Source organism: Prunus avium, chromosome 7 (assembly GCF_965620075.1).
Source record: "Prunus avium chromosome 7, drPruAviu1.hap1.1, whole genome shotgun sequence".
Lineage (NCBI taxonomy): Eukaryota > Viridiplantae > Streptophyta > Magnoliopsida > Rosales > Rosaceae > Prunus > Prunus avium.
In genome coordinates this window covers 7209797-7229643 of record NC_142290.1, presented here as the reverse complement: position 1 = coordinate 7229643, position 19847 = coordinate 7209797, and the positions used below count along the sequence as shown (strand labels likewise).

General features: G+C 37.6%; 1 protein-coding gene across 2 annotated transcripts; it reads right to left on the bottom strand.

Annotated features, from left to right (window-relative positions):
* Positions 1–13706: 13706 nt before the first annotated feature.
* Positions 13707–17254, bottom strand: LOC110773038 (cysteine-rich receptor-like protein kinase 29). 2 transcript variants are annotated; one of them, XM_021977523.2, is made up of 7 exons: positions 16141–17254; positions 15660–15782; positions 15412–15533; positions 15115–15325; positions 14788–15025; positions 14424–14571; positions 13707–14289 (listed from the first exon to the last, which is right to left on the bottom strand). In XM_021977523.2, exons 1-7 carry the CDS (start codon positions 16991–16993, stop codon positions 13969–13971), a joined length of 2016 nt encoding a protein of 671 aa, XP_021833215.2. In that variant the 5' UTR covers positions 16994–17254; the 3' UTR covers positions 13707–13968. The 2 variants fall into 2 exon arrangements, with proteins under 2 accessions (XP_021833215.2, XP_088100888.1); XM_088244762.1 differs by having other exon boundaries at positions 14788–14857.
* Positions 17255–19847: the final 2593 nt, after the last annotated feature.

Sequence of the window (19847 nt, the reverse complement as noted above, 5' to 3'; positions counted from 1 at the left end):
TAAAGGTGTGTCATTGAACTACATTTGTTGTTGTGGAACATGAATAAAACCATAATAAACCATTACAACCATAACAAACTAGCAATACAACAGCACTAAAATGAATATACAACGTCACTACATCAGCAATAACCCGGCAACAACAGAGCAATACAACATCAATACCAACAGCAAAACAACACCAGTGCAAGCATCATTCCACAAACAACAAACCCATTCACTGTTTCAAACAATGAATCATCGGAATCACAACATTTCAGACCTAAACCAATTTCAGTGAAACCCCTAAACCAATTTCTGAAAAACCCCTAAACCCTATACCCATTTCAGAGAACTCACTAAACCAATTTCAGAGAAAGCCCTAAACCTAAACCCTAAACCAATTTCAAACAAACCCATAAACGATTTTCATACAAACCCATAAAACCTTCGTTTTCCGTAAGAAAATTTCGATGAACAGTACATGGTTCATGTAATCGATGGCATTGATCTTCAATTAACGGATTCCGCTGGGAGAGGAAGAGAGAAGAGAGAGTGAGACCTGAGCCACCAGAGACTGAGAGCGTGAGAGCTCAGCCACGAGCGACGACAGAGTGAGAGCTGAGTGACCAGAGAGTGGAGACTGTGAGAGACGGAGCCAAAGAGAGAGCTGATTCGCGAGAGGTGATTTTCAGAAAAAGTGTTAGGTGAGCAATAAGTGTACAATAATTTTATATTTATAGGTGTTAGTTGTAAAAAAAATTGGGGGGGGGGGGGGGGGGGGTGGTATTTTTAGTTAAGATTATAAAATTGGGGGTATATACCGCTATTTCCCTAGAATATTTGTATGTGGGTACTAAAATATATCCATAGTTCTTTCTTTATGTTTGTGCGGTGTCTTTCAGCTTCCAAATTTTGCTTTAGTTTCTACACTGGCCACTGATTTGTGTTGGACTTTCTATTTATCGTAAATCATGTGCTTTTATACCATTATCACAAACAGAATCTGTGTGGATTTTCATCATATTTTGCCTTAACGAATAATGATGTTGCTATTTATGGATCCTTTTCTTTTCTTAATGTTGCTTAGTTGCTGTTTCGCTTTAGCAAAGTGTTTGAGTTTGATCATATTAATTTGATCTTTCTGTTAATAGGAGGTTTTTACCCAAGAATGCAGGTATGAATATTCATATATATATATATATATATAGTGGCTAGCTAGCCTTGAAAGATTTTTACAATAAAGGATCCTTTATATATATTCCCAATGTGTCTTCATTTGGTTACAAAAGGATCCTTTATATAGTTCTACTTGGTTAGTTTTTTTAAAAATAAAAATAAAAAATAGTATATCTATGCTTAGAAAATATGAATGTAACCATCCTCAATCTGTTCTTAGTTTGTGAGTTCTAACTTTATTGAGATCCCTCTTTGAATAGGAGAAATCCGGCAGCCTAATACTTTATAAAACTATTTTTCAACTTGGTTATGCTAAGCTAGATTCAAGCTTTCTAGAACTCTAATATTTGTGTTAGTTGGAAAATCTGATATAGAACAATACTCATGTCAATGCCTATCGATCTACAATTTTGCTAACATTTTAATTAATTTGATTAATTACTTGATTATGGTTGCATTGTGATATTGCCAATGTTGATTATGGTTGCATTCTGAATCTTTCTTGCTTTTTCTCCTCTTCTTTCTAAACCATGTCTGTTTTTTTATGTTTTGTAGGTGGTGTTTTGCTGTTTTAGATACAGCTGTTTGGTGGTTATTCTTGATTCTGTTAACCAAGAGGTACATTTCTATGTTGAAATTCCAATTTATTGTTTTGGTTCTGTGAATAAAGCATGCTAATTAGCTAATGGTATCAATTGACAATTGGTTAGGATAAATTTGAACTAATTGTTATGGTTGTACGGATGTAAATAAAGCTATGTAATTCTTATGTGGTTTGAACCAATGACAAGCTGTAAAAGTGATTGTTGAAGTGAGTCTCCTAATTAATCAAGGAGATTTATTTCCTTGATTAATTAGGGGATTTACTTTCCTATTTTATAGATTTATTTTCTTTGATTAATTAGGGGATTTACTTTCCTATTTTATAGATTTATTTCCTTTGGTTAATTAAGTGATTTACTTTCCTATTTTATATAGTTGTCAAATCATTGTATAATTAGGAGATATTTTCCTAATCCTTTACTAGATCTAATTCATTGTAAAGCACTCATGTGAACTCTTATATATACCTCCTTATGGAGAAGAATAAAAGAAGAACCTAATATATTCAAAAACCATATTCATATTTTAGCAATAACAACATGAGACTGCTTTTAATTATATAAATGCCTTTTCATGTCTTTCATGTGGTAAAGCTGTTTGAAATTTTTTTGTTTTTTTAGAAAAAGGACACGGAGTGGTTATATTAGTAAATATAAATATACAGCTATCATTCCTTAAGTATATTATAATTAATCGATATATTAATTGGATATTGATTCTTAGATATATAAAAACATTATTATAAATTAATACATAAAGACATTTGAATTTGTTTTTTAAGTTTGTTTTGTAAGTCCATTGCCCAGTTTCAATTGAACTGGCTGCTTGGGCTTTTGGTAAAGAAGCTGGTGTGATATAATTAGCTGGATGACTTTTATGGTTGAACAAAACAAATGGTGAACATTAATGATAATGATCTAAAATATGAGAAAATGATTGATTGACCTGAGCCCAAGTTTTGCATGTGTGAAGAAAAAGAAACGAAGTCCCTTCCGCTCTAGGTTAGGATTTGGTGAAACAGATTAGGGTTTTGTGCGCCGCTCTTGCTTCCACGTTACGGCAAGGCTCTTTTCTGCTCTTCTAGTCTAGGTGGGACTGGTTCAACCGTCTGCAAGTATTTGGGGAAGGGGGGTATCAGTTCTCTGCGGTGTGTGAGAGTTTCTTAATAGCAGTTTTAGGGAGAGATGGATTCTGTAGATGAGATTGCGCAAGGCATCTCGAGTGCTTTGGCAATTTCAGAAGAGGAGGCCGTTGAGATTGTGAGTTTGGAAGAGCTGGACAGTTTGCGAGTCGTGCGGTTCTTGCTAGTGGGTCGTTTGCTCACGCCAAAGGTCTTTCATCGGAATTCCTTGATTGGGACCATGAAGTCGATTTGGCATACACGTGAAGGGTTTACAGTTGTGCCTCTTGATGACCCTCAGTGTATGCTCTTCTCTTTCCAGAATGATTTCGATCGACGCAAAGTAATGAGGGGTGCTCCATGGACTTTTGACCGATCCCTTTTGGTTTTGGCATTCACTGATGGCAGCGTGGATCCTATGACAGTCCCGCTAGAGATACAACACTTCTGGGTTAGAGTCAGGCGTATCCCACCGATCTTCTTAACTCCGGCTTTGGGTGAAAAGATTGGTAATCATCTTGGCACGTTCGTGGCGGTTGATAAAGGGATGAATGGGGATTGTTTAGGGAGTTTTTTGAGCGTTCGAGTTGGGTTAAAGATCACTGATCCATTAAAGCGTTGGATCACACTACGGCTTAATCCAGATGAACAGGCAAAGCAATATGACATCGAATATGAACGCTTACCCTTTTTCTGTTTGTTTTGTGGCCGACTTGATCATTTGGGGTCGGGTTGTGCTTTGAAAATGTCTGGTGATGTTGTTACAGAACAATATGGACGATGGAAAACACAGATAAAGGATGTGTTTAGTATCAGGGTGGTGTCTGCCGCGCAAATCTCACGGCCTGGAGTTCCAGGCCGAGGGGATGTGCGTTAACACGGGGTTTCCTGCTTTTGGGTGCGGTGCGGTTGTGCGCGGGCGTGCCAGCACGGTTTACCGTGCGTTGATGTTTCGATGAGTGTTGGATGGATGAATGGTGCGCCTGTTTGATCTGTCTTCCTAGTCAAACGATTGTAGCCGAGAGAGGAACTGGTCTCGGCTGTTAGGTTCACGGCCTGAACTACAAGGCCGTCGAGTGATGGTGTTGGTGGCGGATTTTGGCTGGTGCTCCGGCGCGCTGCTCAGGGAGCGACGGTCGTGTGATATATGGGGTGAGTGATCGAACAACAAGGATGGTGCTCCGGCGCCTTGAAAATCAAGGGTCGTGTGATATATTGATGAATGGATTCTGCTTACAATCTAACGCTACGCCTAGGAAAGCAAGTAAAGATATTGAAAGTGCATTACAGGAAAAAATAAGTTGCTCCGTGGGAGGCTTGTTTTGGTGTTGAACCCTTTGAATGTAGCTCGAGTCTTGTATTTATAGGAAGAGTCCCTGGATGAGTAATCGAGGCTGAATTTACGCATAGTGGAGTCTGATTAGCGCAAGTGGGTAGTCCAATCGACATTTGGGATCGTGAAGTATGGTGGTGAGACTCCAGAAATCCCGGTGAATCTCGACCGCCGCTCTCGATCGTGGGTTCTGAACCTCTGGCCGTGGAGACGCATTTATGGCCTGGATAGCTGGTGAACCAACATCTCAAGCTGTCAGAATTCTTGTGAGAATGTCCACGTCTAATCACTCTGATCTTCATCACCAAATCCTGACTTCAATCACTTCCCAACTTTCCTCATGCATTAAATGCTACTTTGTGGCCAATGGGTTCGCTGCATTAAACAGGGACTACTTCATTAAATGAAGCCTGGGACCCTGTTGTCACGTGATGATTTGCCTTTAATGCCTTGGCCGCAATTTTGTTCGGCCTCGGCCTCGGCCTACGCTTGAGGCCGAGATGATCATGCCTTAGCATTTCTTCTTTTATTTTTAAGGAAGGCGAAATGCCCTGGCGAAACGCTGCGTTTCAGCCTCTGCGAACAAGTGCCAGGGCCGAGAGAAAGGGCTCCTTCGGCCAGCTCATGGCCGTGATTTATCAGGCACAAACAGGTGGTTAGTGGCTCTAAAGGTCAAGCGGTTGGATTGGGACCCTGTAGTCGGTTACAAGCTCAAGCAAAACCACAACGGGCTCCTTTGTTTGGTGTGGTTCCATTGTCTGGTGTGGTTTCGTTGTCTAGTGTGGTTCGTTCTTTTGAGGAAGCCTTCGATACCTCTAACGGTGGGGTGACACTAATGGATGGGGAGCATGAGACAATGGTTTTGTTGGCAGATGGGGCTTCGAAGAAACGCAGAATTATGGGGACAGAAGTTGATGAGCAGATTTTAACGAAATCTAAGCCCACTGTAGAACAGCAGTTTTGTGAAGTTCCGGTAACGACTTGCTTTGATTTTGGGGGTTCTAGCCTTAAAAGGTTGCGCTTTGGAGGGAATGTTCCATCGGATCTTATAGAGAATGTGGGGGTTGGTCCTAAATCATCTATGGTGCCTAGCTCTGACAAGCAGGTTGCTGTGGGAAAGAGAAAGAGTGTCAAGGTTGGGGGTCAGCGTGCTCGGGGTAGACTTCTAAAAGCTAGTGTAGTGGAAAGTGTGGGGGATTCGAGTTTGCGAAATACTGCTAGTTCTACTGGCAAATCCGTGATGGGCGCCGATGAATGGGCCCATCACGAGAAATGACAATATTATGCTGGAATGTTCGTGGTTTGGGTAATCCACGAACATTCCGTGCTCTGAGGTACCTACTCAGAGACAAAAAGCCCGATGTCATCTTCTTATCAGAAACCAAGAAGATGATACAACAAATGGCAGGTGTAAGTGCACAGCTAGGCGCACTTGGGCATTTTAGTGTGAGTCGAAATGGCCGAGCTGGTGGTCTGGCTTTATTGTGGCGGCATGGGGTGAAGGTTTCTATTAGATCTTTTTCTTCAGGGCATATTGATGCCATGATTGAGGGTGTGACACAAAATTGTTTCCGTTTTACGGGTTTTATGGTAACCCGGACCTTGCATCGCGGAAACACTCTTGGGAATTGTTACGTCGTTTGGCGGATGGGTATTCGGGTCCTTGGGTAGTGGGAGGTGATTTTAATGAAGTTTTGGATCTTAATGAGTATTTGGGCAGACGATATAGACCGGCGTCTCAAATGCGGGATTTTGGTATGGCTCTTGAGGATTGTGGTTTGACATCGATGAAGTATAAAGGTTACAAATATACTTGGACAAATAATCGGCCTGGGGATGACAGAGTCCAACTTCGGCTGGATAGAGGAGTGGCAAATACTGCGTTTTTCCTTGCTTTTCCCGGGGCGATAGTTCATCATGTGAACTCTTTGGTTTCTGACCATCTTCCTGTTTTTATACATTTTGAGGGCTCAGAGTCGGTGCGTTGGGCTCGAAGATTTATGTTTGAAGAAATGTGGACTGAAATTGATGGGTGTACGGAGACAGTTGCTCAAGCTTGGGGAGAGGAACAAGGTGATGTGGTTACTAAAATAAAAGCTTGCCAACAGTCCTTACTGGGTTGGAATAAATCCAAGGTGGGCCATATTCCCATGCAGATACGTCGGATTCAAGGGCAACTTGATGGATTAAAAAATAAGCCGCAAACAGATGATGTGGTGCGATGTCAGCGTAGATTGGCTGGGGAGTTGGATATATTACTCGCGAGAGAGGAGATGCTCTGGCAACAAAGGTCTCGAGTTTCTTGGCTTAAATATGGGGATCGAAACACAAAATTCTTTCATGCACAAGCTAAACAAAGGGGACGAAGAAATTTCATGCAAGTACGGTACTGGCAGCAGTGCAACCTAAAGTGACTCGGGAACATAATGAAAGACTGAGTCAGCCTTATACTAGAACTGAATTGGAAGGTGTGCTCACACAAATGTTTCCCACTAAATCTCCTGGTATTGATGGGATGCCAGTTCTGTTTTATCAGCGGTACTGGCACGTGGTTGGAAATGACGTAGTCAATTTTTGCCTAAATGTACTAAATGGCGGGGCGAGTGTGCGAGAGATCAACCATACTATCATTACCCTTATCCCAAAGGTGGACAATCCAATACGAGTTATTGAGTACCAGCCAATAAGTCTATGCTCGGTTCTTTATAAACTGATATCGAAAACAATGGTGAACAGAATGAAGGGTATTATGCAGGATGTCATCTCGGAGTACCAAAGTGCCTTTGTTCCTTCTCGGTTGATTACTGACAATATTATTGCTGCTTTTGAAAGCATTCACGCCATTCAGAGAAGGGGAGGAAGTGCTCTAAAAAAGATGATAATGAAGCTTGATATGTCAAAAGCCTATGATAGAGTGGAATGGAATTTTCTCGACTGTATGATGAGGAAACTGGGGTTCAACAACAGATGGGTGGATTTGATTATGGATTGTATTTCTACTGTATCCTTCTCGGTGAAAGTCCGAGGGTCAGCAATGGGTTTTATTACTCCTTCTAGGGGATTAAGACAAGGGGACCCTCTCTCGCCTTATCTTTTCCTCATTTGTGCAGAAGGTCTCTCGGCATTGTTGTCTCAGGCTCAAAGGAATAAGCAAATTCGCGGTGTTGCAGTGGCCCAAGGCGCTCCTATTCTTTCTCACTTATTTTTTTCAGATGATAGTTTATTATTCTGCAATGCCCATTTATCTGACTGTTATAATTTGATGCTTCTTCTCAGAATCTACGAGCGTGCGTCAGGCCAAAAAATAAATTTTGCGAAGTCTGCAGCGAGCTTTAGTCCTAAAACAGATCCAATCATGAAGTGCCTTATTTCTTCCATGCTGGGAGTACGTATTGTGGATTGTCATACACGTTATCTGGGGTTGCCCACTATTACTGGACGGAGTAAACACCGTTTGTTTAATTATGTGAGGGACATGTTGTGGAATAAGCTTCATATGTGGAATGCTAAATTGTTGTCAACGGCTGGGAAAGAAGTTCTTATTAAGGCAGTGGCTCAGGCACTCCCAACATACACAATGGGGGTGTTTCAATTGCCAAAAGGTTTATGTCAGGATTTATCTGCAATGGTGGCAAGATTCTGATGGGGGAAGTCAGGAAAGCGGAGCATACATTGGAAGAGTTGGCAGAATCTGTGTCGGCCAAAATGCTTAGGAGGATTGGGGTTCAAAATTTTTGAGGCTTTCAACCAAGCCATGGTAGCCAAACAAGCATGGCGGCTGTTGGAGAACCCTTCCTCTTTGGTTGGTCGAATCCTTCGAGCTCGCTATTTTCCGAATGGTGATTTCCTTACAGCTGGGTATGGTCAGTCACCTTCTTTAATCTGGCGCTCAATTCTATGGGGAAGACAAGTTATTGAACAGGGTCTTATTTGGCGCATTGGTGGTGGGACATCTGTGAGGATCTTTCATGATAAATGGATTCCAAAGCCGTATACCTTCTTACCTCTATTAAATGGAGGTCTTTCTGTGGAGGCAAGAGTTTCTGATTTAATTACGGCGTCGGGTGGGTGGAATAGGACTCTCCTGGATTCTTTTAGTGACGAGGACTGTTCGGCAATTTTGAGCATTCCATTGCCATCAGTTGGGCATCTTGAAGATAAGCGGTTTTGGTTTTTCTCAAAAAATGGTAAATATTCTGTGAAGACTGGATATCGTCTTGCATTAAGACTTTGTGATAGAGAGGTCAATGGGGAGATTGGAGGTTCCAACTCTGGAACTCAGTGTACTTTTTGGAAAAAACTTTGGCATTTGGAGGTTCCAAATAAGGTTAAAATCCTACTCTGGAGGGCAAGTTTAAATATTTTGCCTACAGCACTAAACCTTGTTCATAGGAAGGTACTAGTCTCAGCTTTTTGTTCTGGTTGTGGGACGACGACGGAGGATGTTATCCATGCTTTTTGGGGTTGTAAACGCAGCAGAAGGTTTTGGGCGCTAACTTCCTTCAACATTGATTCGGTGGCTAGACAAGGATCTTTTGCTGATTTCTTGGAAGTTATGTTTCATACTCTGTCAGACTGTGAACTGGAACGTTTTGTGTGTTGTTGTTGGAGAGTTTGGAAGCTTCGCAATGAGGTCCTCTACGGAAAGACCGTTGATGGGCTCTCTAAGATTGTTGAGGGGACCATGGAGTTTTTGGAGCAGTTTAAAATTCATAATGCTCGCACCAAGCCACCAAGGGTGCCACGTTTTATTAGGTGGATTAAACCTCACAACCCTTCGTTGTTATTGAATTGCGATGGGGCGATTGGACAAGCTAGTTGTAATAGAGGGGTGGGTGGTGTCTTAAGAGACTCTGCAGGTAACTTCATTTGGGGGTATGCGGATCAAGGTCCAGCAGGTTTGGATGTTGTGGCTACTGAATGTGCTGCTATACACATGGGATTACTGAAGGCTGCTGAGCTGGGAATCTCTGATTTCTTGGTAGCATCAGACTCGCAAGAAGTTGTGGCTTTATTGAAGGGAGGTGGGGAGCTATGGAGTAATCTGGGTAACCTTGTGGATGACATTAGAAGGTTGCTAGTACATTTGTGTGTTGGTGATGTTTTTTTTCAGCCACGTTCGGGTAATCGGGTTGCTCACTCTTTGGCGCAGTTTGGGCTACGAGAACAGCATCATTCTTTTTGGGTTGGTCTTGCTCCTGACTGGCTTGTATCTCTGTTAGTAACAGACTTGGAGGGTGGGTAGTTGTTTTTAGTTATCGGTTTTGGATGCTGTGGTACTCTTTTTCCTTGACCGGATTTCCTCCATTGGGGGTTTTTATGGCAAGGTTTTAATGAGGCCACCTCTTGTTGCATCCATGTTTTGATTGCAATTTGTACGGTTGATGGTTGGAATGAAAGTTTATTATTCTTTGATATAAAAAAAAGTATATTATAATTAATGGATATAAAAACATTTGAATTTCTTTTCTAACTCTGTTGTCCATTTTTTGTTAAATTGAACAATAGACTAGACATTCAATCCAAATATAATTCAGTAATTTCTTTATTTCACAGCTTGGATACGCCAAAAAGCAAGGGACTAGACCTTTGATTCTGCTGTCATTTTTTAGGTATAAAAACTCCTTCAATTCATTGCTTTTTTAAATTAAACATTATTAGTCATCTTAGTCAATTGATTTTAGGGAAATAGCGGTATATACCCCCAATTTTATAATCTTAACTAAAAATACCACCCCCCCCCCCCCCCCCCAATATTTGTACAACTATCACCTATAAATATAAAACTATTGTCCACTTATTGCTGAATTTTCACAACTTCAGAAATTTTGTTCTCTCTTAGGTCACTCAGCTCTCTCTCTCTCTCTCTCTGGCACAACAATCTCAAAACCATATCAAATGACCCAAAACAAAAACACATCACCCAATCCTTAGCTAAAATCACAATCACAATAAAGAACAATAAATTAGGGTAATCTCAAGCCCAGACCAGATATCTCATCAATTCCAAAATTTTAAATGAATAAATAAATAAACTTTAACGAATAATTCAAAACGAAAAATTAGAGCAAAAACTATGTATAAGACTTCAAATAAATTTTCATAAGAGAATTGAATCAACTTAGAAATAGAACAAATAACCACAATAACCATACAATACAATGGCAATATAACAGCAATACGACGGTAAAATAAGAGGAACATAACAGCAGTATACCAATAACACATCAGAATCACACTATACAGATCTACTACATCAAATGGAAAATCCCAAGTTTCAAGATTCACATATCCAGACCAATCTAAGTGCAATTGGTACAAACCCAGATGACTGAGCATGAATATTCAACAAAACCTAACCCAAAGCAATTAAAGCCAAAACGAATTTAACACAAACCCAAATAATCAAAATATAACCCATTTCACATAATCCCACTGATTTTAAGAAAATAACCATCAACACTACCTTTTCGAGGTCGGCAATCCACTAAAGCTTCAAGGTTGCAAGCAGCTATTCAGAAGACATACCTAAAGGGAGGGGTTCGTGATTCCAAACAGAGAGCAAGAGACCGAATAGAGAGAGAAAAAGACATAACGAAGCTAGAGAGAGAAAGAGCTGCGCTATGAGAAAGAGGGCAAAGAGAGAGACAGAGAGTTGCGCTAGAGAAAGAGAGAGCCAAGAGAGACACAAAGAGCTGCGTTAGACAGAAACCAAAGAGAAAGAGAGTTGTGCCAGAGAGAGAGAGAGAGAGCTGAGTGACCTAAGAGAGGACAAAATTTCTGAAGTTGTGAAAATTCAGCAATAAGTGGACAATAGTTTTATATTTATAGGTGATAGTTGTACAAATATTGGGGGGGGGGGTGGGGGTGGTATTTTTAGTTAAGATTATAAAATTGGGGGTATATACCGCTATTTCCCTTGATTTTAATCATTTTGTAAGATTTTATATTTTATTTTCATCGATTGTGCTTGCATACAAGTTATTTAGAAGTAATATTTATTCTGTGGATTGATACACGTTGAATATGCTTTGAAGTTAAATTTTTTCCCCTCTTTTAAATGTTTTCTCCTTGATGTTCTTATTGAACATTTTATCTAAATAATTAATCTGGTGAGCTTGGTTGATTATTAATTTTAAGTTAAATGTCTCAATTATACACTTTATATTAGTATATATATACTGTTTAATCATTATGGAACGAAGTTGGTTGTCCGATAAAATAATAGATATCTGTAATTGTTATATTATATTTTAATTTTTATTCTTCTACAGCTGTGTCTTTCTACAAATATATTTTGATCAAATAAAAATTACTATCGTTGCTTTGTAATCATAATGTAGTGATATAAAACAATTTCTAAGTATGTACTTTCTTTATAGTATGTATGCATAATGCATGTATGTAGATACACACATATACATATGTATGTATTATTTTATGTTTTTGTTTCTTCCCATTATACCAATTTATGTACAAGTTCTTTACCTATTCAATTATTTCCTTTTTTTCCCAAGAAACTTATTAGGGTTTGAGTATTTTGATTGTTTTCCACATGGTTAAAGCCTACAAGTTTTGAGTCTAAGGCAAGAAGGAGAAGAAGGAGAAGAAGGAGAAGAAGAAAGATGGAGGAGGAGATGATGGTTAAACTGATGATGAAAAAGACAGGTGAAGAAGGAATAGGAGGAGAGCATGTGTTTTGCAGAAGTGGGTAGTGAGCATAAGAATATCTTCTCTTTCTTACCCAAATTGATTTATTTGTTATTTTAATGATAGCTTTAAATGATACATCTTTAAAAACGACTTATTATTGTAATTACTATATTGTTAATATTTCGAATTACTTAAATTTTATCTATGGATTTTAATTAATGTATAAAGTTAAATACTTTTGCTTTATCAATTTGATTATTTGGATTCAAAACTATTAACGAAAATTGTTTCAGTTTGAATAATATATTTTCAAGTTTTTATATTCTATATTTTAGTAAATTATCTATTAATTGTATTGCTTTCATGGATTTGATCATATTGAAAATAGTATTAAACAATTTTATTTAAATTAAGTTATACATGTACATGTATTAAGTGAGTGAATTAATTTTTTACAAATTTTAATTTCAGTTTGAGTACTTTTTGCTAATAATTAAGAATTTCTTCTTAAAAACCTAAATTCTAAACCTTGACAATTGCTTACATAAATATTAGTTAGAAGTTTGAAAACCTTTTATACAATTTGAAACCACTTATTTATTTATAAAAAATATAAATCAAATTTACTTTTCGGAAATATTTATGGGCGAATGACTAATTCTTGATAACCATTTTTTTGGGGTTTGTTTTTCCCCTTTTATCCTTTTCAAAACAATTGTTAAAACAAAAGAGAACCTCACTTTTGTTAATTAACGAAAGGTTCACAAGTGGGCTTCTTTTTTTCTTTATCTATATGTCATAATAAATTTTACTATATACTATCAAATATTAACATTTACTCAACATATATGAATTACACAGTGATATACCTCTTTGTTAACAAATGTTAGTTCTAGAATAATACACGTTTAACGTCAAGTTTGGATCTATGCCTATAAAATCGTTTATTTTACAGAAAACCCTTTTTCTTAATCTTCCAAATTTTAATAGATTCATTATTTGCTTATGTTAGTTTGTTATTATAAATGTCATTCATTTTTCTCATTGTTTTTCTAAACATAGATGCTTTTATATATCTGAAAAACAATCATTCATTATAATCTATATTATGTCTTTATATAATAATCCAATTTATCATCTTTTTTTTCTTAATGCTTATTTATTTAATTCATACTATTCTCCTTTCTGTTCTGTCAAACACTATATAAATAGTATCTGTTTTTTATTTTTTATTTTTATTCTAGCCCTTATAAAATAGTATTTTACTGCTAGATAAAAAGTTTTATAAAAAATAGAATAGCATGTGTTAACTCACAAATTATATATCTATATATACCTTAATATGTCAAAATTCAATTAATTGTTTAGTCTACATTACTTTTTTTTTGTTTTAGTTTGCAATATTAGATTCTCAATGTGTTATTCTTATTATTATAGTTGTTTTCGCTTTTGCAAATTGGTATCGACATATAGTTTGACCCTTTTTTTAATAAATAATTTGGATACACGAAAAAACAAGAGTACAAACATTTTTGTGGTGACATCATTCTGGGAATATGAAAATGCCTTCAATGCGTTGCCTATTCAAATTCAACATTATTAGTTATTTTACTCAATTGATTTCAATCATTTCATAGCATTTTATATCTCTTCTACACATGACAAAGAAAACATGCTGCTCAAAACTATCCAAATTTTGCTATTTTAATAGCTGCTTCCCACTATTAGCATTTCAATGTATATACAAACATGTCTACTATTTTAACATAACATGTAACCTATAAAATATGTTATTACTTCTTTTTTTGCCACTTATACTTCCTTAGTTAAGCATAATGCTACAAATTAAATCTCATTGTATATATAAATAATCTTATTTTGTCTACGTAATTTCAAAACCCGCAGCATCGCGCGGGCTTTTTTGCTAGTTTACAACTAATTCGTAATGCTAGCAAAACTAAGATTGAAACAATTTCGGGAAAGAAACAAGTTGAATACATCAACAGAAATATATTACACGCAAAGTATTCCTTCTCTTGATCTGTCTCATCATATGATATCATTCAGTGATGAGTAGTCAGCCCACAACAACATTCGAGCACTAACGAGGAAATAGTTCGGTGAATGAAGCCTCATTTACTGATATTTGGACAGAGTTGTTTTGGGAAAGATTTGACCGAATAACCCTTGTTGGTGTTTCCGGCTGAATCACAGAAAATGGTTGCGAGGGTACTGGGAGAGTGAGAGAGTTGCTAGTAAGCATAAGAAGAACTGAAGCCATGGTTGGCCTCTCAATTATATTCGGTTGCACACATAGTAATCCAATGTGGATGCATCTCATTATTTCAGGTGTTAAACCAGTCTTCAAGGTGGGATCTATTAAATTTGAAGTTTTCCCCCCTTCCTTCCAACTTTTCCATACCTGCATGCAAGATTTCATACGTGCTAAAACAAATCAGTCATACTTGACCAAAAATAAATAAAATCAGTCATACTTTTTCTTACTTCATATATGCGTGTATTCAATTGCAATAATAACCAGACGTAGTTACTTACACAGTTGAAAAGATTCATATCACCTGCGTGGCATAAAGCACTATTCTTATGTCCGCTTACTATCTCTAAAAGTAACACACCAAAGCTATAAACATCAGACTTCACAGAAAAGTGTCCATGCATCGCATATTCTGGAGCCATATATCCGCTACAAGTAAATCGACAAAAGTATATCAAACTTAATTAACCTAGATGAAATTTTCATCTTTATGCTCAAACTATCTTATTTCTTGTGATTACTTGTATAATTAAATCTTTGAGTAGTCAGGATATTTCTTACAAAGTTTATGGTACGGATCATTGTAAACTTGGAAATTATTGGTAAAGCCAAACACTGTTACATATATCATGGTCTAGTACTTACTATGTCCCCACAATTCGATTGGTTTCCCCTTCTGTTTGATCAAGCATGAACAATCTCGCCATGCCAAAATCTGCAATTTTAGGATTCATTTCAGCATCTAACAAAATGTTACCAGCTTTGAGGTCACGATGAATAACTCTAAGACAAGAGTCCTCATGGAGGTAAACAAGTCCTCTCCCAATGCCTACTATGATTTTGTAGCGCCTATCCCAGTCTAATTGTACACGCTTGATTGGATCTGCATACTCATGGAAAAAATAATATTTTGCATTGATGATGTTTGTTTTCGAAGCAACATAATTCCAACGCATGCATATATATACATACCAAATATGAATTGGTCCAGACTTGCGTTATGGACAAACTCATACACAAGAAGTCTTTCATTTCCTTCCAGGCAGAAACCAAGGAGTCTAACTAAATTTCGATGTTGAAGCTTGGCTACTAATGAGACCTCATTTCTAAATTCTATGTCCCCTTGTGCAGAATCTCTGGAAAGCCTTTTAACTGCTATATCTTCTTCAGTCAAGAGCCTACCCTGCATAATTCAAGAGGAATCTGAAAGTTAACTTATACTGTGCTCACTTCGGCACATAACCTACACGATTGTGGATGTTTTATTACCTTGTAAACAGCACCAAATCCACCACGTCCAAGCTTATTTGCTTCAGAAAAGTTATTCGTGGCAATTCTAATGGAGTTGAAGTCGAATTGCAAGGCTTCTGCACTTCTAATTTCATCTCCTCCTTAAATTTGCATAAGAAACAATTTGACACAAATTAAATTAGTTCATTGCATATAATTAAAAAGAAGTTCACAAGAGGTCAGTTTGTTTCAGGGAAAGCTATAAGGACAAACAGATCTCAACTTACCTTCAAGGTTTTCCCTTCTCTTCTTCACTCCCAGATAAATACATATGGATATAATTAGAAACAAAGAAACGACAAGTACCACAACAGTAATGATGACAGTCCGAGATGTATTACTCTTCTTTCCTGCAAAAATCAGAAATTAATCTAGCGTCTCTGATCAGAGCCTCATGGGAATGAATTTTGATCAGTTAAATCCTTTCACTAGGTAACTCAGAGTTATGATCATCTATTAGAGTTTGGGAACCACAACGTTCATTTGCATTAGACAAAAAAATAGTAAATGAACAATGTTATTTGCATCTACAACTAGAAGAAAATAAACCTTCCCCTCCCTGTTGTCCAGAAGAAGATATTACAAAAATAAAAACAGCGATGATGGGATGAAAAACTAATGTTGGCCTCATGTTCAATCCAATTCACATCAGAAAGTCAACCAAAAATTTAGGTACTTTCAAAGCCCAAGGGGACATGAAAAATATACCTCTTGGAACCGTGTGATTGGCAGGTGGTGGTGGAGGAGAAGCAGAGGCTGGTGTTGCAGGGGGCCATGGTATCTGAGTTGTACTCTGAAAGAAGGGGTGAGACTCATACCTTATGGTACAGCTAGGTGTGGCAACTCTCGCACCTATTGATCCACTACAACATGTTCGGATAGCCCCCAACGAATCATTAAAGCAACTAGTACACTCTATCTCTGACAACTCTGGAGTGCACTGAGCAAGTCCATAGATTGTTACATTAGAATTTGCACGGAGGCTTGCATTTCCTGCTGCAAACTTAAGAAGATCACCACGCCCAGCAGCTTCTCTTGTTAGTCCATTTAATAAGGCAGAGACCTCTCGATTAAACGCATCCAAGTTTGTAGATGATACATTTTCTATTTTCCTCGTAGAGAAAGCAGGATTAACTTCCACTAAACCAAACATGGAGCGGTTTGAGTAGCGTAACATACAACGCCTGTAAAATCCAATTGCCTCCTTCTGATTAGGACAAGCCTCCGGGAGAACATAGGTGGCGTCACTGAGGCATTTACGACAAACATCGGACTTAACATCTCCCCTACAAAGCCCGATTGCGTAAACTGTGTCGGAGTTTTGGCCGCGGGAGGAGTTGTAGAATCCGTAGCCATTGCTGTTAGAGAACAATGAGGAGAGGAGACCATTAAGGTTTTGCTGGTAGGTACTGTTAGTGGTGTAGTTACCTTTGCTGCTAACACAGAAGGCTGCTACAATTCGAGGCGGTTGAATCAGTGCGTGAGTGATATTAATATTGCTGATGATAGGTAACGCAAGTTGTGTCCAAAGTATCAATAATCTGAATGTTGAGGAAAGCATGGCCAAGATATAAAGATTAATGATGTGATCGATGCTGATTAAAAACCCAAGGGACAAAGCCAAAGTGTGAGGAAAAATCTCATGAGCTTCTTAATGTTTATTTTAATTAAATTGTGTTTTCTAAGTTTTTCTTTGAGAACATTGGCTTACATTGAAAGTTAAGGCATCGTTGGTTAAGGAGGACTATACTGGATTAGGAAAATGCCTACATTTCATGTGCAATCAAGATATAACATGGTACAGAGAGAACAAAAAAGGAATTAAGAAAACATAAAGGAAATTATAGATGGATCAATAAGAAATAAACTCAAACTATGTGGAAGCCAATTTCCAATTAAGCAAATAACAAATAGGAATCCAATAAAGAGAAACAGTAAGAGAGAGAGAGAGAGAACCTTGGAGATGGAGTTCAAGGGTAGGTGGAGACTGGCGGATGGATTCTTTGGTATGCTTCATTTGTTTCTTGGCAGATTTTGATGTGGTTTTCTTTGGACGTAAATGTGAACGTGAAGGTATGGCTTGCTTGTTGACTGGTTGCTGTGAGTTTACAAAGAAATCATATATTCATATGGAATGGCAGATAGAGCAGAGAAAGAATGCTGTGAGTTTTTATAACGTTTTTGAAATTGAAACGGTCAAGGAGGGAAATACATAAGAGGTTGTTGGGTCTCTATCTCTCTGCATCAAGTTGAATCTGCTCTGCATTTTAAGTGGTATACAAGTTGAATCTGCGTTTTAAGTGGTTTACAAGTTGAATTTGCTCTGCATCAAATTCATTACACTACAAGAAAAGTAAGTATTTACGGCGTGCATCTATTGCGTGTCGTAAAAGGATAGTTTTTATGGCGTGCATAGCTTGGTTGACAAACAAATCACCATTGGACTGATAAGAAACCTTCAAGCCCAAGAAATAAGTAAGCTGGCCAATATCTTTCATATCAAACACTTGTCCCAAATCATCAATCACAGATTGCACTAGGTTAGAACTTGAACCAGTGATGATAATGTCATCCACATACAGCAAAAGAATAACCACATTACTACCATCATGCTTCACAAAGAGACTAGGATCGGAGTGTGAAGACAAAAAGCCCAAAGCTGGAAGATATCCAGTGAATTTGGCATTCCAGGCACGTGGTGCCTGTTTAAGACCGTAAAGAGACTTTTGAGGCTGACATACATAATCTGGATAATGATCATCAATAAATCCCAAAGGTTCTTTCATGTACACTTCCTCCTGTAGGTCACCATGAAGAAAGGTGTTGTGAAATTATTGCAAGCGCACAATTCGCACAAGTAATATAGAAATAAGTAGAGTGTTGTTCCCACGAAGACTGTAATTTCCTATTAACTACCAATTATGATTAATTCAAAAGTTTGTCTGAACAATTGATTAAGAAGATTGATTGATTTAAGTAAACTAAAACAATTATGAAGAATAACAATTTAATTAACGATGGAAAATCAAGTTTGATTAGACACTAGAGCATCCGATTTCACCATAACCAATTCCACTTAATTCTTTTAGCCAATTAACCCTAATTACTATTCATGTTGACAGTTGGTTTCTCCTAATTCATTCGATATCCCCTCTCGAGCTCAACCAAAAGTATTCTTAATTAACAACCCATTCTCTCTTGAGCAACAGATTTAGAAAATCAAGAACCCATTAAGTTCTATGAGAACCTGCAAGAAAACTGCATGAGTCATGTTAGTCCCTCTCGGGCACTCATTCAAGTCATGGTATTTGTTACAAGAAGCAAACACCAAACATCTCCTCTCGGTCTCCGCTTGGATCATCAATTAAATATTAGCTAGATATTTAAATCATTAAGAACAGTAACAAATACTCAACATGGGATAATAATCAGGAATTAATATAACTATAAAAATTAAGTATTCATGGTTAGGCTACATCGTAGGCCTAGCAAAGGAAATTAGTTCATGACAAAAGAAAATATAAACAAGAGAATTATTGTCATAAAACCGATTTGGCCAATGGACTTGATCTTCGGAGTCTCCACAGGAACACCTTCAAAAGTTCCTCAAGTAGTGCAGCAGCAAATCCTTGGCTCTCTCTGATGTTTCTCTAGGTGTATGAAAGTTGGTGGAAAAGTATGGTATATGGGAGGATGATGGTCTAAAGAGATCCTTAGGGTGATCTTATATAGTGTAAAACAACTAAACCCTACCCTTAAAAGGTCTGGAAAAACTCTCCTAAAGCAAAACAAAATCCCAAACAATTAAGGAAACAAATTAGGAAAGAATCCTTCTTTGACTTGGAAACACGTCAGTCAACTTGCACGCACGTTTTGGGGTCGTTCCACTTCCTAGAAAATTCTGGAAAAATATGAGAAACGTAGCTTTATGTCTAAGCTTTCCAGGAATATATTACACGCCACTAGGAAAAATCGGAAAGGTCTTCAAATCTTCAATCTTCCACAGCAGTGCAGTTCTGACGGGATTTCAACTTAGGCTGTCTTGACTTGCAAGTCTGGAGCATTTGGCTTGGTAGAAAATTATGAAACTTTGATACAATGATCTTCAATGTCTTAGCTTTCTTCTCCAATTGGCCTTGCGCTAAAATTCATTCGAAAAGTCGATTTTCAGTCAAAATCCTTCTAAGAGCGCAGAATAACTGAAAATAAGGAAAGTAAGGTAATAATGCTATTTTAAATTAACTTTCCCTACAAAAATCAAATAAAAGAGATATAAAAAATATAGTAAACAATGCACTTATCAAACTACCTCAAACCTATCTTTTGCTTGTCCTCGAGCAAAATTAGGAACAAAAACAAAAGCAAAAACAAAACGAAAAACTAACTAAACCACTTTCGCAGGTAAACTCGATGAC

What these genes read in the sequence shown, in the direction of transcription:
- LOC110773038 (XM_021977523.2), bottom strand. Translation starts at nt 16,993, where the DNA reads ATGCTTTCCTCAACATTCAGATTATTGATACTTTGGACACAACTTGCG. An exon ending in TCTGGACCAATTCATATTTG is followed by an intron (nt 15,026 to 15,114) that starts GTATGTATATAT and finishes ATGAGTATGCAG; the next exon opens with ATCCAATCAAGCGTGTACAA. An exon ending in AATCGAATTGTGGGGACATA is followed by an intron (nt 14,572 to 14,787) that starts GTAAGTACTAGA and finishes ATTTACTTGTAG; the next exon opens with CGGATATATGGCTCCAGAAT.